The 17,535-nt window shown below is 60.7% G+C and overlaps 1 protein-coding gene across 1 annotated transcript; it reads left to right on the forward strand.

The window, feature by feature from the left end:
- The first annotated feature begins 152 nt into the window (after positions 1–152).
- On the forward strand, positions 153–14,554 carry Dera (deoxyribose-phosphate aldolase). The gene is made up of 9 exons (XM_070011860.1): positions 153–224; positions 847–1,010; positions 1,223–1,370; positions 2,137–2,232; positions 2,980–3,114; positions 4,757–4,888; positions 9,959–10,071; positions 13,835–13,984; positions 14,157–14,554. Exons 1-9 carry the CDS (start codon positions 191–193, stop codon positions 14,211–14,213), a joined length of 1,029 nt encoding a protein of 342 aa, XP_069867961.1. The 5' UTR covers positions 153–190; the 3' UTR covers positions 14,214–14,554.
- The last annotated feature ends 2,981 nt before the right edge of the window (positions 14,555–17,535 follow it).

Genomic DNA, 17,535 nt, shown 5'->3' on the forward strand with positions numbered 1-17,535 from the left:
GTACGGGCCGTCTCCAGCCGGGGTCCCCGCGCTGCCGACCGCCTGGGACGGCCCCGGGCTCCAGCGACCTGGGCGCCGAGCCGCTCCGCGGCTGCTTCCGGTGGGAGGGCGGGGCCTGCGTCCCGGGGGCGGGGCCGGCGCGGGCGGGGCGGGGCCTGCGGCCGGAAGGCGGAAGTGGCGGCGCGGCGCGATGGCGGCGAGCGGCCCCGGCGTGGTGCTGGCGGGTGAGCGCCCCGGTCCCGCGCCCTCCCCGGGGGCCGCTCTGGGTCCTGGGCGGGCGGGCGGCGCCCACTGAGCCGAAGGGCTCGGACCGGACCGGACTCCTCCCGGGCCGGGCTCCCCCCCCCCCCCGCGCCCTCCCCCCCCCCGCGCGGTACGCTCCCCCCTCTCCCGGGTCCCTCCCCCCCCGCGCCGCGGGTGGGCTGGGGCGGACTTTCTCCTCCTGGGCCCCGGCCCCGGGTGGGGTCACGGGGTCACGGTCCCCCTGCCACGCCAGGGCGCGCGTGCCCCTCGGCTTCCTTCCCTCCGTCCCTCGGCCCGGGGCCTGGAGTTCCGGCCTGGCGCCGACCCTGAGCCCCGGCCGCCCTCGCAGCGGGGAGTGCGCATGCGCACCGCCCTGACCTCCCGCCGGCCGCCCCAGACAGGAGCCCCGCCCCTCACGACGCCCCGCCCCCTCACGGCGCCCCGCCCCTCACGGCGCCCCGCCCCCTCACGGCGCCCCGCCCCCTCACGCCCGCCCCGCCTCTCACGCCCGCCCCCTCACGGCGCCCCGCCCCCTCTGGCCCGCCCCCTCGCGGCGCCCCGCCCCCTCACGGCGCCCCGCCCCTCACGCCCGCCCCGCCCCAGACAGGAGCGCAGCCCCGGCGCGGGGCCCGGACCCCGCGAAGCCTCCGCCCAGCCGCCCCGCCCCGGACCTCGGCTGGATGGGCAGCGTGCGGGTGAACCAGCCGGCCGTGCTCCGCCGGGCCGGGCAGGTCCAGGCCCGCAGGACGGTGAAGCAGGAGTGGCAGGTGCGGACCGTTCTGGCCTGTTCCGGCTCGGTGTCTCGCGTTCCGCTCAGGGCTGGCGCCCCACCACCGCCCGAGCCGCGCCTCCAGCGCAGCGGCCTGGAACCCCGATCCTCCGGATCTCGGCCTGAGCCGCCGGCCCCCGGGCTAGGGGAGGGGTTGGGTGTGCGGTGGCTCGGGGTCCGGGCCGTGATCTGTTGTCCCCCGCCCCCCAGGCCGCGTGGCTCCTGAAGGCCGTGACCCTGATGGACCTCACCACGCTGTCCGGGGATGACACCGCCGCCAGCGTCCGCAGGCTGTGCTACAAAGCCAAGTACCCCATCCGCCAGGACCTGCTGAGCGCCCTGGACATGCACGACAAAGGTCCTGGGGCAGCGCCCCCCCATCCCCCCCAAGTCCTTCCAGCCATGCTCACCACCCTGTCTCCCAAGATGGAGCTGGGAACGCCGTGGGAATGTGGGCTCGGGCCGGTGCCGGTGGCTCCCGCCCGTCATCCCAGCAACTCAGGAGGCTGAGAGCTGAGGGTCGCGGTTCAAAGCCAGCCCGGGCAGGAAAGCCCGTGAGTCTCTGATCTCCCATGAACCGCTCAGAAAACGGGAAGTGGCGCCGTGGCTCAAGGGGTAGAGCGCCAGCCTTGAGCTGAAGAGCTCAGGGAGAGCGCCCAGGCCCCGAGTTCAAGACCCACGATTGGCACAAAATTAAGAAAATTCAGAGTGGGCGTGAGATGTGCAGACAGATCATTGAGACTCTTCTGCTGTCTAGAAGGGAAACAGCCTTTGTTCTAAATCAGTCCTTCATATCCCTGGATATGATCCCTTAGATCTCCCCTCCCTTCCCCTTCCCTCCTCTTTCTTCTCCTTTTCTCCCCTTTTCTCCCCTCCCCTTCCCTCCTTATTGGTCCTGGGTCTTGAACTCAGGGCCTGGGCGCTGTCCCTGAGCTCTTTCACTCAAGGCTGGTGCTCTACCCCTTGAGCCACAGCACCACGTCTGGTTTCCTGGTGGTTCATGGGAGATCAGAGTCTCACGGACTTTCCTGCCCGGGCTGGCTTTGACCCTCGATCCTCAGCTCTCAGCCTCCCGTGGGCGCGGTGCCGGTTCCTCCGGTGATGGCTGCGCTGTTGGCTCGCAGGCGTGTCCGTGGCTGCCGTGTGTGTGTACCCGGCCCGGGTGTGCGACGCGGTGGAGGCCCTGAAGGCGGCCGGCTGCGGGGTTCCCGTGGCGTCCGGTGAGGCCCGCGTGGCTCCGCGGTGGGCGGGCCTCGGGCGCGGGTGGACACGCGGGGATGGGGCGCGTGGCGGGCGACCGAGTCACCGGCCCCGTGGGGGGCAGCCGCGGCTGGCGGGGGGGACAGCGGGTGAGCCGGGGCGGCCGTGGGCCTCGCGGGACACCGGCTGGAGAAGGGATCCGCCACTCCTGGGGGGATGGTGGGGGAAATGGGGGGGGACGGCCTGTGAGGTCACACACGTGCAGCCCGCCACACGCCTGCATCCTATCACACGCCTGTGACGTCACACGCCTGCATCCTATCACACGCCTGCATCCTATCACACGCCTGCATCCTATCACACACCTGCATCCTATCACACGCCTGCATCCTATCACACGCCTGCATCCTATCACACGCCTGCATCCTATCACACGCCTGCATCCTATCACACGCCTGCATCCTATCACACTCCTGCATCCTATCACACGCCTGCATCCTATCACAGGCCTGTGACGTCACACGCCTGCATCCTATTACATGCCCATGATGTCACACGCCTGCATCCCTCCACACACCCGCATCTCTCCACACGCGTGATGCGTTCACGGGTCAACACCGGGTCTCAGAGCTGTTGTTTTTATCTGGGAAAGACTTGAACTTCTTGGTTGAGCTCTTGACCAATTGAAATTTTCTTCCCTCCTCGCCTCCCTCCCCCCCTCCCCCTCCCTCCCTCCCCCCTCCCTCCCTCCCCCCCCTCGGCTGCAGTGGCCACGGGCTTCCCCGCAGGACAGACACCTCTGCGCACGCGTGTGGAGGAGGTCCGGCTGGCGGTGGAGGACGGGGCCACGGAGGTGGACGTGGTCATCAACCGGACCCTGGTGCTGGAGGGCCGCTGGGAAGGTGGGTGCGGCCGGCCCGGGCCCTGGGCCCGACGGCCTGGATGCGGGGGGGGGGGTAGAGGAGAGCCCCCCCCGCATGGCCACCCCCCCCCTGCATGGCCACCGCCCTCCCCACCTCTGCCACCCTTCCCCCCACTCTGGGCCAGGTGAGCCCTCCTTCCCACCTCTGCCCCCATGGGGCTCACAGATGCTGGCCTCACCACCGTTACTGTTACTGCTGTTGTTATTGTTATTCATGTCTGTGTGCAACTCTTGAGTACTGATGTAGCCCAGGGAAGTCACGCCTGTCATCCCAGCTGCTCGGGAGGCTGAGATCTGAGGATCGCAGTTCAAAGCCAGCCCGGGCAAGAAAGTCCATGAGACTCTGATCTCCCATGAACCACCAGAAAACTAGAAGTGGAGCTGTGGCTCAAGTGGTAGAGCGCCAGCCCTGAGTGTAAGAGCTCAGGGACGGCGCCCAGGCCTGAGTTCAAGTCCCTCCCTTCATGCCTGCTTGCCTTTCTTCCTTTTTCTTCCCCCTCCCTCCCTCCCGCCCTCCCTCTCTCATTTGACTGTCCTGGGGTTTGAACTCAGGACCTGATTTTTGCTGGGCAAGTGCCTCTAGCCCTGAGCCCTGCCCCCCCCCCCCCCCCCCCCGCCTCCCTCAGTCTTCCTGGGTGGGCTTCAGCGCCTCTGGGATTACAGGCGTGTGCTGCTGCGCCCAGCTCCTCCAGCCTCCTTTCTTGGGTCTGGCTCTTGGGCGCTTGCTTGTCTTTGGGGTGCACCTCCCTTGGGGTGCACTGCCAGGCGTGTTTCCCGGATGGATCAGGTGCAGGCCGTGCATTCTTATCTGGAATCTCAGACGCATCACCGGGTTTCCTTAGGAGCCCGGGAAGATCATCTGTCTGGTTCTTGGTGAGACCCATCCTCGCCCCGCGGCGGCGAGGTCTGCCAGGTCTGCCCACCGGCAGGTGGCTCGGCCTCTTGCGTTTGCATAAGCGGGCATCCATTCATCCATTGCGGGTGGACACCACGTGGACCATCAGCCCCCCCCCCCTCCCCGCTTGGTGAACCTTCACCTTCCCCAGGAACATCGAGTCCCTGCAGGTTTTTCTGGCTCCTTGTTGCTGTTTGTGTATGTGGTGCTGTGGAATCGAACCCGGGGCCAGGCATTCGCTCTACCACAGAGCCCTGCTGCTGTTTTCTTTGATCCGAGCCGGTGCTCTGCCCCTTGAGCCACAGCTCCACTTCTGGCTGTTTTGTTTGGTGATTTTATGGGAGATCAGAGTCTCACGGACTTTCCTGCCCCGGGCTGGCTTTGAACCGTGATCCTCAGATCTCAGCCTCCTGAGTGGCTGGGACGACAGGCGTGAGCACCGGTGCCCGCCAAGTGCACGTCGTGGCACGGACAAAGCTCTCTCTACCAGGGGAGGCCAGGCGGGGGCCGGGGAAGGGTGTGAGCCGCAGCAGAATCCCCCCCCCCACTCCCCCACCTCACCCCGCCCTACCCCGTGTTGTCCTGGGGGTGTGTGTGTGACCAGTGATCATGGGAAGCTTTGTCGATCTTGGGCCCTGCAGCTCCCAGAAGCCGTTTCCCCCTCCCCCCCCCCCCCCCCCGCCAGCTCTCTCACCCCCCCCCCATTCCTTCCCCTCCCCCTCCCCAGCCCTGTACAAGGAGATCCGTGCATTCCGCGAAGCCTGCGGGGAGAAGGTGCACCTCAAGACCATCCTGGCCACCGGGGAGCTGGGCTCACTCACCAACGTCTACAAGGCCAGCATGGTGGCCATGACGGCAGGTAGGCCCCTCCCGCTTGGACCCGATTCCGGTTCTTTTATTTGGTCGGGGGTGGAACTTGAACTCAGGGCCTGGGCGCTGTCCCTTGAGCTCTTTCCCTCCAGGCCGGTGCTCTACCACATGAGCCACACAGCTCCACTTCTGGTTTTCTGAGTGGTTCATTGGAGATTAGCGTCTCATGGCCTTTCCTGCCCGGGCTGGCTTTGAACCGTGATCCTCAGATCTCAGCCTCCTGAGTAGCTGGGATGCCAGGCGGGAGCCACCAGCGCCTGGCTCAGATTCTTATTCTTATGAGGGAAACTGGTCAAAATGAAAGCCTCTGGCCTGTTCCCCCAAGGGCCGGCTGGGGCCGAGGGGGGGGGGGTGGGGGGCTTCTCTTGTGGGAGGGGCGTGAGTCCCTCGTGAGTGGAGGGCTGGACTCTGATCTTGCTCAGTTCCTGTGGCGTCTGTTCCTGGGCTCTCCTGACAGGGCCAGCAGGTGGCGCCCTCGTCAGCCATTTGCCGGTCCTGTCAGCTGATTATTCATTCATCTACAGATGAACAGCCATCGCTGATCTTTTTTCTTGGTGCCGATCCTGGGTCTTGAACTCAGAACCTGGGCGCTGTCCCTGAGCTCTTTCACTCAAGGCTGGCGCTCTACCACATGAGCCACAGCTCCACTTCCCGTTTCTGGTGGCCTCGAACCGTGATCCTCAGCCCTCAGCCTCCTGAGTCTGACAGGCGTACACCGGGGCGCCCGGCTCCTGCTTGGGAGTTTTGGAAGAGCGGCTTGCTAGCTCTTCCAGGAAGGAATCCAGATGTTGGCCAGGATTTCCCGCCCCTCCTGTCTTCCCCCTTTTCTCCGGGAACTTGGGATTGTTTTCTCTTCCCCCGTTTGGGGGTTCGGAGTGAACGTCTGCCCTTTCTCTCTCCCGCCCAAGGCAACTCCTGCGAGCCAGAGAGAGACGGAGACAGACAGAAAGAGAGAGAGATAGAGACAGAGAGAGAAAGAGAGACAGAGAAAGAAAGAGAGACAGAGACAGTTAGAGAGAAAGAGAGGATTCGAACCCGAAAAGTGTTTGCAGAGCAGGAGCGTGGAGGACCCTGGCTGATCTTGGGACCTTGGGGCTCTGGGACTAAGTACCTTCCACACAGAGCTGAGCCTCCTCTCCAGTCAATCAATGAGCCGAGAGACCGAGTTCCCACGGGAAAAGGAACAAAACTCCTTTTTATGAAAGACCGGTTTGTAAAAAACAAACACCCCCCCCCCCGAACCCCAGAAACTCAACCCACTTACCACCAAAAAAAAAAAGAGATTTGCGCTGACATGGAGGTGTGTGGGGGGTCCCGCCCCCCGCAAAGCTTTGCTCAGCATTCATCACGACTTTCTTAATCCACGTAAAAGTAAGCGTCATTTTCCAGCTGGCTTCGTCGGGGCGGTGTGGATCTGAGTCCATCCCTGCCGTGTGAGTCACTCTGCGGTGTAGTTCAGAGAGAGCGAGCTGCCAGCGCCGCTGTGAACGTCCCCGGGCTGAATCCACATGTCCCTGTGAGCGCCAGGGGGCGCTCACAGCCCGTCTTCCCCCTTCTCTCTGCCCAAGCCTTTCCCTCTCCCTTCCCCGGGGAGAGAAGAGACCAAGCAGATACGCCTTGATGCGAAAACTTCGTCACTCACGGAAGGTGTTGGCGAAGACAGGAGCCCTGAACCCGGGAAGCTCCAGCAGCACAAGGACAGGGGCTGGCCACAGAACAAGACTGCCCTGCGCCGGAGCTCCCGCCTGCCATCCCAGCAACTCAGGAGGCTGAGATCTGAGGATCGCGGTTCAAAGCCAGCCCGGGGCAGGAAAGTCTGTGAGACTCTGATCTCCAAGGAACCACCAGAAAACCAGAAGTGGCGCTGTGGTTCAAGTGGTAGAGCGCCAGCCTTGAGTGAAAGAGCTCAGGGACAGCGTCCAGGCCCTGAGTTCAAGACCCAGGGCTCACTCCCTTCCCCCACAAAAGCTGGAGAATGTGAGACCTTCAGCGTTAGAGATTTGATTTCTAGGTCAGTGTTTGTGTTCTATCATGAGTCTAAAACACTAAGTTATCCCATCGTCTGGAGCTTCAAATTATTTTATCCTATCGATCTCTGGATCTCTGTATATATGTATGTATGTATCTATCTATCTATTGCCTGTCCTGGGTCTTGAACGTAGGGCCTGGCGCTGTCCCTGAGCTCTTTCACTTAAAGCTGGTGCTCTACCCCTTAAGCCACAGCACCACTTCCGGCTCTCTGATGGTTTATTGGAGATAAGAGTCTCAGGGATTTTCCTGCCTGGGCTGGCCTCGAACCTCGATTCTCAGATCTCAGCCTCCTGAGTGGCTGGGATGACAGGCGTGAGCCACTTCACAGGTACCCAGCCTGACTTTCAGTTTTCATTTTCTCCTTCCTTCCTTCTTCCTCCCGCTGGGACACAGAGGCGAAGCTTTGTGCGTCTCTGGTCTGAGGCTGAGCACTGTCGTCAGAGCCTCTGTCTCCCTGCCTCCCTGCCTCCCCCAGCCCAGTCTCCAGCCCTGAACCCACAGCCCTTAAAGCCACACCCCAGATTCTTTATCTACCCGTGTGGACGTAACCTTCGCAGATTTCGTTTGAACTTGGGGCTTTGCTTTCTGTTTATGAAGAGGGCTTTTGTTTGTTTGTTTTTAAGGAGTGTCTCATGGTGGACGGCAAGTGTGAATTAGTGTCAGAATTACCAAATTGCCGCCCACAACTCTGGCTAACTCGAATCGGTAATTTCTTGGCGAGCCTGGACATAATTAACGGTGTCGGCGTGAACGCCGCGTAAAGGACAAGCGTTCTCAAACATTTTAAATGTGCATTTTAAATCCCACGATTCATTAGTAAAGTATAAAGTGCAAAGAATGCATCCGCCGTGCTTTCCCCCCGTAGAATCACCGTCCACGGTCCACCGGATTCTTTTTTCCTACATCACAAACCAGATTGGCTCCAGAAGTACTTAAAAAAAAAAAATCGTATGTTTTCCCATTGTAAGCTGTGTTTTCCCTGCGTAATCACAACGGAAGCTTATTATGCAGTAATAGCCTTGAGATATTATTATTATTGTTATTATCTTAAACGTACAGCTTTAGTCTGAAGACTAGTTTCTTCATCTCCTCTTGTTTCAATAGAGTTTGAATGAGATCTTCAAAATTGAATAATAATTTGATCCGTTCATCTTTGGGAGCCAGTAATTTTATTTTCCTCTCTCTCTCTCTCTCTCTCTCTCTCTCTCTCTCTTGCTCAGTGGTCTCAGAGGTTCGCAAATGAATAGCGGTTCATTACGGGAGCCTGCTTTTAATAACCATTATCCATTATCTTGTAATTAAGACTCTCCCTGTAAGGAATCAGGAAGACAATGCAAAAATACATAGTCCATTTCCTTAATGAACTGGAAATGTTCTCCGTGGCTCTGTTTGCTAATGAGCTGCTGAGCACTCATTAAAGTCGCTGGAGAAAAGCACGAAGATGGGTTTTGAAGACTCGTCTTGCCGTTTGCGGTTAATCTATTAGAATTAAAATTTCATCTTCTATTTTTATCAACAGCTGATTAGAAGTCACTCTGTTTGACCAAATTGATTACAAGCCCATATACAAGGGCAGCTGTTATTTAATGGAAGTTGCTTAATGAAACCGTACCTCGGAGATTTGTAATTAGAGCCCCTTCAAAGAGCTTGGGGTAGCTTTAAGCCCACCAAGAAAAAACAAAACAAAACCAACAACGATTGTGTAAGGATTGCAAGTGAGGGAAAGGGGAAGCTATAACAGACCCGAAGGCTACAGCATTATTCATTTTAATACCTGTAGTTCACTAATACGTTGGCCTCCTAGGTTTCTTCATTTTGTTGGCCTGGAGTTCTTAGAAAAGAACTGGGTCTCTTAATTGTGAGATGATGATGATGATGATGGTGATGGTGATGACGATGACGACTCATTTTTTTTTTTTTTTTGCCAGTCCTGGGACTTGAACTCAGGGCCTGGGCACCATCCCTGAGCTCTTTCACTCAAGGCTGGTGCTCTACCACTTGAACCACAGCTCCGCTTCTGGTTTTCTGACTAGTTTATTGGAGATCAGAGTCTCATGGGCTTTCCCACCCGGGCTGGCTTTGAACTGCGATCCTCTAGATCTCAGCCTCCTGAGTAGCTGGGATGACAGGCGGGAGCCACGTTTTCTTAAGGTAGAGGAAAAGTACCCTGTGTGTGACTGTGAGGTCCTGTGGGCTGTTTGTGTACCACCGCTGTGGGAAAGTTGTGTCTCGTGTTGCTATGGTTACCAGACGATGGCCTGATCACTGGAGAGCCGGGGGGCCGCTGTTTGGGAGGGGGTTTCTAGAATGCTCTGTGTGAGAATGGGTGGGATTTGTGGATGCCGGTGTAACTGGCGTCGAGTTGGATGGAGAGATGTAGGGCTCTGTGTGCATGCCTTTTCTGTGTCCGTCTAGCAGTAGGTCATATGCCGGGTCCAGAAGCAAGACACTACAGCAGGGCAGGACAGATCCCTGCCTCACGCCATGCTTTCTAGCACATTCTCTCACGAAGAGAAGCATTGGGGAAACGGCTCACTCTAGGGCCGGGGAAGAAGGCAGAGAGTGTGTTGGAATACGTGAAAATAAACGCTCAAGATAAAACCAACCCACATTGGTGCCGGGTGCCGTGGCTCCCACCTGTCAAACCAGCCACTCAGGAGGCTGAGGTCTGAGGATCGTGGTTCAAAGCCAGCCCAGGCAGGAAAGTCTGTGAGACTCTTCTCTCCAGAAACCTGGAAGTGGAGCTGTGGCTCAAGTGGTAGAGCGCTAGTACTGAGCAAAAAAAAAAAAAAAAAACCCAAGTTCAAGCCCTACAGCTGACCAAAAATGGTAATAATAATAGTAATAATAAAATATTCATTTTGGTTTTTCAAAGTGAAAGAAAAGTTGTATTCCTCAGGAAAGGTTGGGATGCAACCCATTTCTTTCCCTGATGTGTTAAAAAACAAACCAAAACAAAAAACAGGAGGAAAAAAAAAAGCTTTTAATGAATCTGGAACCTTTTCTTGTCTCCCTGCTCTTGTTTCAGGGTCTGATTTTATTAAAACGTCGACGGGAAAGGAGACGGTCAACGCCACCTTCCCCGTGGCCATCGTGATGCTTCGAGCCATCCGAGACTTCTTCTGGAGAACAGGAAGGAAGGTACATGGTTGCCTACGCATCTTCCAATGTCATTTATATTACTCCTCACAGCCACAGGCTCTGCATGGAGGAGGAGCAGGGCGGCGTCACCTTTAAGATAAACGTTTAAGTTAGCCTGTGTGTGAGTAGGAGCAAAGTGTACACTCGCTCCTCAGCCCTGTGTTCACCCGAGATGATCCTTTATCACCTACCGGCCAACCCCTAAGCGGCGCCTTTAATGAGTTAGTCCTTCATAGAGGGGGGGGTGATGTCCAGTGAAAACAGGTGAATGATGAAATTACACTCCCCCCCTCCTCCCTCCTCCTCCCTCCCCCCCCCCCCCAGCAGGGACGGAATAACAGAATAACACGCCTGTGTTGATAAGCTGAGCATGGTGGTAGGGAAGCCAGTGCTGCTGCATCATGGGAAATAATCTTTTTCCTGTCATTACTGAAGGACACACACACAAATTGGTTTTCCTTTTTTTTTTCTCCCCCCCCTTAACTGTTCCCTCCTCCCCTGTCCAGTCTAGAACCAGAAAAACCCCCAAAAGGTATTATGTTTAATAATAGGAGGTGAAGAGAAAGTTCTCGAGGAGATGAACTTCTTAAACACAATAATGAAATACGAGGAGACGGCTGGGGAAAAAAATCAAGGAGGAGGAGCAGGCGATTGGGGGAGCTGTTGGGGAGGAGCAGGCGATTGGGGGAGCTGTTGGGGAGGAGCAGGGGGTTGGTGGAGCTGTTGGGGAGGAGCAGGCGATTGGTGGAGCTGTTGGGGAGGAGCAGGGGGTTGGTGGAGCTGTTGGGGAGGAGGAGCAGGGGGTTGGTGGAGCTGTTGGGGAGGCGGAGCAGGGGGTTGGTGGAGCTGTCGGGGAGGAGCAGGGGGTTGGTGGAGCTGTTGGGGAGGAGGAGCAGGGGGTTGGTGGAGCTGTCGGGGAGGAGCAGGCGATTGGTGGAGCTGTTGGGGAGGAGCAGGGGGTTGGTGGAGCTGTCGGGGAGGAGCAGGCGATTGGGGGAGCTGTTGGGGGGGAGGAGCAGGTGATTGGTGGAGCTGTTGGGGAGGAGCAGGTGATTGGTGGAGCTGTTGGGGGGGAGGAGCAGGGGGTTGGTGGAGCTGTTGGGGAGGAGCAGGTGATTGGTGGAGCTGTTGGGGGGGAGGAGCAGGGGGTTGGTGGAGCTGTTGGGGGGGAGGAGCAGGCGATTGGGGGAGCTGTTGGGGAGGAGCAGGTGATTGGTGGAGCTGTTGGGGAGGAGCAGGGGATTGGTGGAGCTGTTGGGGAGGAGCAGGGGATTGGTGGAGCTGTTGGGGAGGAGCAGGTGATTGGTGGAGCTGTTGGGGAGGAGGAGCAGGGGGTTGGTGGAGCTGTTGGGGGGGAGGAGCAGGGGGTTGGGGGGCTGTCGGGGAGGAGCAGGGGGTTGGGGGAGCTGTTGGGGAGGAGGAGCAGGCGATTGGTGGAGCTGTTGGGGAGGAGCAGGGGGTTGGTGGAGCTGTTGGGGAGGAGCAGGCGATTGGTGGAGCTGTTGGGGAGGAGGAGCAGGGGGTTGGTGGAGCTGTTGGGGAGGCGGAGCAGGGGGTTGGTGGAGCTGTTGGGGAGGAGCAGGCGATTGGTGGAGCTGTTGGGGAGGAGCAGGTGATTGGTGGAGCTGTTGGGGAGGAGGAGCAGGGGATTGGTGGAGCTGTTGGGGAGGAGCAGGGGGTTGGTGGAGCTGTTGGGGAGGAGCAGGTGATTGGTGGAGCTGTTGGGGAGGAGGAGCAGGGGGTTGGTGGAGCTGTTGGGGGGGAGGAGCAGGGGGTTGGGGGGCTGTTGGGGAGGAGCAGGGGGTTGGCGGAGCTGTTGGGGGGGAGGAGCAGGGGGTTGGGGGAGCTGTTGGGGAGGAGGAGCAGGGGGTTGGTGGAGCTGTTGGGGAGGAGCAGGGGGTTGGTGGAGCTGTCGGGGAGGAGCAGGGGGTTGGCGGAGCTGTTGGGGGGGAGGAGCAGGGGATTGGTGGAGCTGTTGGGGAGGAGCAGGGGATTGGTGGAGCTGTTGGGGAGGAGCAGGTGATTGGTGGAGCTGTTGGGGAGGAGGAGCAGGGGGTTGGTGGAGCTGTTGGGGGGGAGGAGCAGGGGGTTGGGGGGCTGTCGGGGAGGAGCAGGGGGTTGGTGGAGCTGTTGGGGGGGAGGAGCAGGGGGTTGGTGGAGCTGTTGGGGGGGAGGAGCAGGGGGTTGGTGGAGCTGTTGGGGAGGAGGAGCAGGGGGTTGGGGGAGCTGTTGGGGAGGAGCAGGGGGTTGGTGGAGCTGTTGGGGGGGAGGAGCAGGGGGTTGGTGGAGCTGTTGGGGAGGAGGAGCAGGGGGTTGGTGGAGCTGTTGGGGAGGAGGAGCAGGGGGTTGGGGGAGCTGTTGGGGGGGAGGAGCAGGGGGTTGGGGGGCTGTCAGGGAGGAGCAGGGGGTTGGGGGAGCTGTTGGGGGGGAGGAGCAGGGGGTTGGCGGAGCTGTTGGGGGGGAGGAGCAGGGGGTTGGGGGAGCTGTTGGGGAGGAGGAGCAGGGGGTTGGGGGAGCTGTTGGGGGGGAGGAGCAGGGGGTTGGGGGGCTGTCAGGGAGGAGCAGGGGGTTGGGGGAGCTGTTGGGGAGGAGGAGCAGGGGGTTGGGGAGCTGTTGGGGAGGAGCAGGGGGTTGGCGGAGCTGTTGGGGAGGAGCAGGGGGTTGGGGGAGCTGTTGGGGGGGAGGAGCAGGGGGTTGGCGGAGCTGTTGGGGGGAGGAGCAGGGGGTTGGTGGAGCTGTTGGGGAGGAGGAGCAGGGGGTTGGGGGAGCTGTTGGGGGGGAGGAGCAGGGGGTTGGGGGGCTGTCAGGGAGGAGCAGGGGGTTGGGGGGCTGTCGGGGCGCTGCCGCGGGCAGGTTGGGGGGCTGTCGGGGCACTGCCGCGGGCAGTTTGGGGGCTGCCTGAGCTCTCTCCCGAGGCTGTGAAGCCGAGGAGGGACGTAGTGGCTTTTATCAGCTCTGGGGAAAATCTCATTTATTTACGTATTTGGGGAAAGTGGGACGTTCAGAAGGCAGACGGTATTCGATACGCGCACCTGCTTTTAAATGAATTTGGACTTGGTTTGTTTGTTGGAGTGGTTCATGGGAGATCAGAGTCTCACGGACTTTCCTGCCCAGGCTGGCTTTGAACCACTGGGATCCTCAGATCTCAGCCTCCGGAGTGGCTGGGATGACTTTCCCTTTCCATGAGACCTCTCTTTTCTAAAAATGTTTTTACTGTGATGACAAAGGTGACGGGCAGAGAGGTGACAGTGACATCAGTCGGGTCCTGAGCGTGTTTCTCTGTGGACCCTGTCCCCCCTTCCCTCGCTCTCTCCCCATTTTTCCCTCCCATCCCCACCCATGAGCGGTAGAGTTCATTCTACACCTGGTGTCCCGTGAGGACCACGGCTGCCTTGGTTTCTCCCTCTGTCCCCCATTTCTGTGCCCCCCCTTACCCTCCCAGAGACAGAGAAACCCACCCAGGAGACAAAGCGGAAACAGCAGCAGAGAGAAATCCCTCTTGAGACACCTCCCTAAACCCCGGCCAGGCACCGTGACGCACGCCTGCAGTCCGAGCTGGGCTCTCTTGTCTCTCCCAGGGGGACAGACGCGACTTTGTCGTCTCCTCCCCCGACTTTGGGGTCCCAGGGAAGTGGGGTGTATCGGGATGCAGGCACTGGGCCAAAAAAGCAGCAAGGAAGGAGGGCAGACGGCGGGCAGGACTGCCAGGCGGTGACCCTGCGGGAGGCCGGCCTCGGCTGACGGGCCTCCCCCCTCCTCGCAGGTGGGGTTCAAGCCCGCGGGCGGCATCCGCAGTGCGCGGGACGCCCTGGCCTGGCTGTCGCTGGTGAAGGAGGAGCTGGGGGACGCCTGGCTGCAGCCCGGCCTCCTGCGCATCGGGGCCAGCGGCCTCCTCCTGGACATCGAGAGGCAGGTGAGTCGGCGCCCGCGGCCTCCACGCCCGGGCCTCCCCGGCCTGGCCTCCGCCTGGGATGGGCTGGGTGGCGGGGGACCCATTGAGACCCCCCCAAGGCTGAGTCTTACATAGGAGCTAAGGGATCTGTGGAATGATCTAGAAAACACTTTCACACGCCTCCCCCTGGCAGATTTACCATCATGTGACTGGACGGTACGCGGCCTACCACGACCTGCCCATGTCCTGACCGTGCCCGTGCCCCCGGGGCCCTTCCAGGCCTTCTAGAAGTCACCCCGCACACCACGGCTGAGAGGGCCACAAGTAGGGGACCAGCCTCGTGGCTCCGCCTGCCATCCCGGCTACTCAGGAGGCTGAGATCTGAGGATCGCGGTTCAAAGCCAGCCCGGGCAGGAAAGTCCGTGAGGCTCTGATCTCCAATGAACCACCAGAAAACCGGAAGTGGTGCTGTGGCTCAAGTGGTAGAGTGCCAGCCTGGAGCTGAAGATCTGAGGGACAGCGCCCAGGCCCTGAGTTCAAAACCCATGACCTACAAAACAAAAAAATAAAGCGCTCACAGCGTTACAATAAGATGCCTGCGGGGAACAGCTCTCCCAGCCAGCTGCCGCGTGGCCGGGTTTACGCGCGTGTGCGTGTGCGTGGGGGGCATTTCCACACCCCCGTGTTTCATCCACGTGTGTGATTTCCCCCTCGGCAGAGCCCCGTGATGGCCGTGGTCCCGTGGCGTGGGGCTGCTCGCAGCCTTGCGGCCTCCCCGGGCTTTTCCTCACAGCGCCCAGCACCCTCCGCAGCCCAGCCGCACAGAGTGGGTGGGAAGGACTGCAGGGCCGTGGGGGAGACAGTGGCCGAGACTACAGGGGGGAGCAGCCCGGCTCAGACCTCAGCGCATCCGTGGGCAGGCGGCCGCGCTGGAGTCCGCGCCACCCGAGTGGGCAGCCGGCGCTGGCCTCCACCCCCCACCCCCGCCCCCGAACTGTCCAGAGCCGGCCGCCCCTCCGCCAAGCCCTCGCAACCGCAGCACCAAGCACCCTGCACCCCACAAGTACATCCCACGTTCCACACTTGAGGTCCCAGGGTCTGGAAGTGGAGGTGAAAGGGGGGAGAAGGAACTGCAGCCAGACTTCCCCGTTGCACGCGTGGCCTGTTACACACACACACACACACACACACACACACACACACACACACACACACACACAGTCCGGGGTGTGGCAGACCGGCCAGGATCTCCTGACTCCCCAGCAAGCCGGGCGTGGCCCCCACTCCCAGGAGAGACCTGGGCCGGCCTCGGTCACTGGCTGATGTAGTGACACTCGTGGAGATGGCTGCCGAGCAGAGCCAACCTTTCCAGTAGCTCTGGGGGTCCCCAGGGTCTCGAAAAGAGACCCCCAAACTCAACACTCTCTCGTGTTGGTTGTTGTTGGTCCGGAGTCTTGAACTCGGCCTGGGCGCTGTCCCTGAGCTCTTTAGCTCAAGGCTGGTGCTCTACCACTTGAGCCACAGCTCCACTCCCAGTTTTCTGGTGTTTCCTGGGAGTCTCGGGGACTTTCCTGCCCGGGCTGGCTTTGAACCGTGATCCTTGATCCTCAGCCTCCTGAGCAGCTGGGATGACAGGCGGGAGCACCGGCGCCCGGCTCACACCTGATACCTTGAAGGTCACCAACAGCAAGGTCACTGAGCCTCCTAGAAGCAAGGTGGGTGCTGCTGCACATTCGCGGGGTGCTGCGCACGGATGGGGTGCTGGGGACCACCATGTCCCCCTCCGCGATCCTCACCAACCCCAGGGCTAGCTTAATGTCTTCATTTTTAAGAACAAACCTCAGTTTACCCAACAGGAAGAGAGTGGACAGAGCCCTGGCCAGGGCGTTTCCCCGTTGGCCTGCCCGGGGTGGGGAGCCCCCCACCCCCAAATAAGACCCCTTGAGTCCATTTCAGGATGGCCAGGCGAGAGGCTTGACTTCTACGTTCGGGAAAGTTAGGGAGGGGAGAGGCATGTGCGCACGATCTGACCCAGGCTGTGACTTCAGAGGGCCCCCCAGCCGCTCTCCCGCCTCCCACGGGCTTACACGCCCAGGAGTGTGAGCACACGGCCATCTCAGGCCCTCTGGGAAGACAAGAAGAGCAGCGTCCTGCCAGGCCTTGGAGGATGGAGCCGCCGGGCTGGCGGCCGGGCAGCGGGGGCCTGTCGCCATGGCAACGGCTGGCCCCGCCTGGATTGGCTGTTGTCATGGCGCTGGTGGTGATGGATGGCCGGGCAAGGCCAGGCTGGGCGCGGAGGGAGGGAGAGGAGCACTTGAGATGAAGTCACAGATTTCAACCCCAGGGGCCTCCAGGACCTTCTAGAAGCCTCTCAGCTGGGGAGGGAGAAGACCCTCATCCCGGACTCTATTCCAGCCACCAGAGGGAGGGTTGGAGGTGACCAATGGGAGATCAATGAAGTGCAACAAGAGCCCAGCGCAGCCCAGCCCAGCCTACTCCAGCCCGGCCCAGCCCAGCCCAACCCAGCCCAGCCCAACCCAGCCCAGCCCAGCCCAGCCCAGCCCAGCCCAGCCTACTCCAGCCCGGCCCGGCCCAGCCCAACCCAGCCCAGCCGAGAGCAGCCCAGCCCAGCGCAGCCCAGCCCAGCCCAGCCCAGCCCAGCCCAGCCCAGCCCAGCCCAGCGCAGCCCAGCCCAGCCCAGCGCAGCCCAGCCCAGCGCAGCCCAGCACACCTGCTGCTCAGCCCAAATGATGTCACCAAATGGCTTAGCTGCCACCTTGGGGGAAGGTGATGCTGGTTATCTTCAGCAGTGAGCGAGTTCCACATGCACACGCGTGTGCACACACACACACACACACTACATATCTACATATTTATATAGCCCATACCCCCGGAGAGACAGACACTGAACACCCGCAGGGCCTCCCCTGTCCCAGACAGAGCTCACCTCACACCTCCCTCCCTCTCCCCTCTCCCCCTCCTCCCCCCTCCCCTCTCCCCCTCACCCCCTCCCCCCTCCTCCCCCTCCCCTCACTCCCCCTCCCCCCTCCCCCCTCCTCCCCCTCCCCCTCCTTCCCCCTCCCCCCTCCCCCTCCCCCCCCTCACCCTCCCCCCCTCCCCCTCCCTCCCCCTCCTCCCCCTCCTCCCCATCTTCCTCTCGTCCCACAACCCCGTGGGCTGAAGGGTGATGTCTGCGTGGCTCATGTACTGGGTCCAAAGGCTTTTGGATCCAGGACCCTGGAGTTTGGACCTGAAATGAGAAATCCTCTCGTTTGATGTGGGAAGGGTTTGATTTCTGTGTGTGTGTGTGTGTGTGTGTGTGTGTGTGTGTGAGTGTGCGCGCGCGCGCGCGTGTGCGTGTCTTTCAAGTGCGACTTTGATCTGAGGTTGTATCCACTTGGTGGATCATTGATGCCCGACCGAATCGATTCCTCCCTGGACGTGGGCCGGGAGAGAAGCTTCTGGGCGAGGCTTCTGAGCTTCTGAGCTGCCCGGCCCTCCTTGTGGCTCAGCTGTTGTCTGGTTTCTGTTGTTTGTGGTGTCAGAAGCAAGAGCAGCAGCTCCTCCCTGGG

This window comes from Dipodomys merriami, unplaced genomic scaffold (assembly GCF_024711535.1).
Source record: "Dipodomys merriami isolate MVZ:Mamm:240054 unplaced genomic scaffold, mDipMer1.0.p SCAF_84, whole genome shotgun sequence".
Taxonomy (NCBI): Eukaryota; Metazoa; Chordata; class Mammalia; order Rodentia; family Heteromyidae; genus Dipodomys; species Dipodomys merriami.

Bases quoted from the DNA above. Each gene is read 5' to 3' on its own strand.
- Dera (XM_070011860.1), top strand. From the start codon at position 191: ATGGCGGCGAGCGGCCCCGGCGTGGTGCTGGCGG. The intron at 2,233-2,979 runs GTGAGGCCCGCG...CCTCGGCTGCAG, and splicing joins CGGGGTTCCCGTGGCGTCCG to TGGCCACGGGCTTCCCCGCA. The intron at 4,889-9,958 runs GTAGGCCCCTCC...CTCTTGTTTCAG, and splicing joins CATGGTGGCCATGACGGCAG to GGTCTGATTTTATTAAAACG.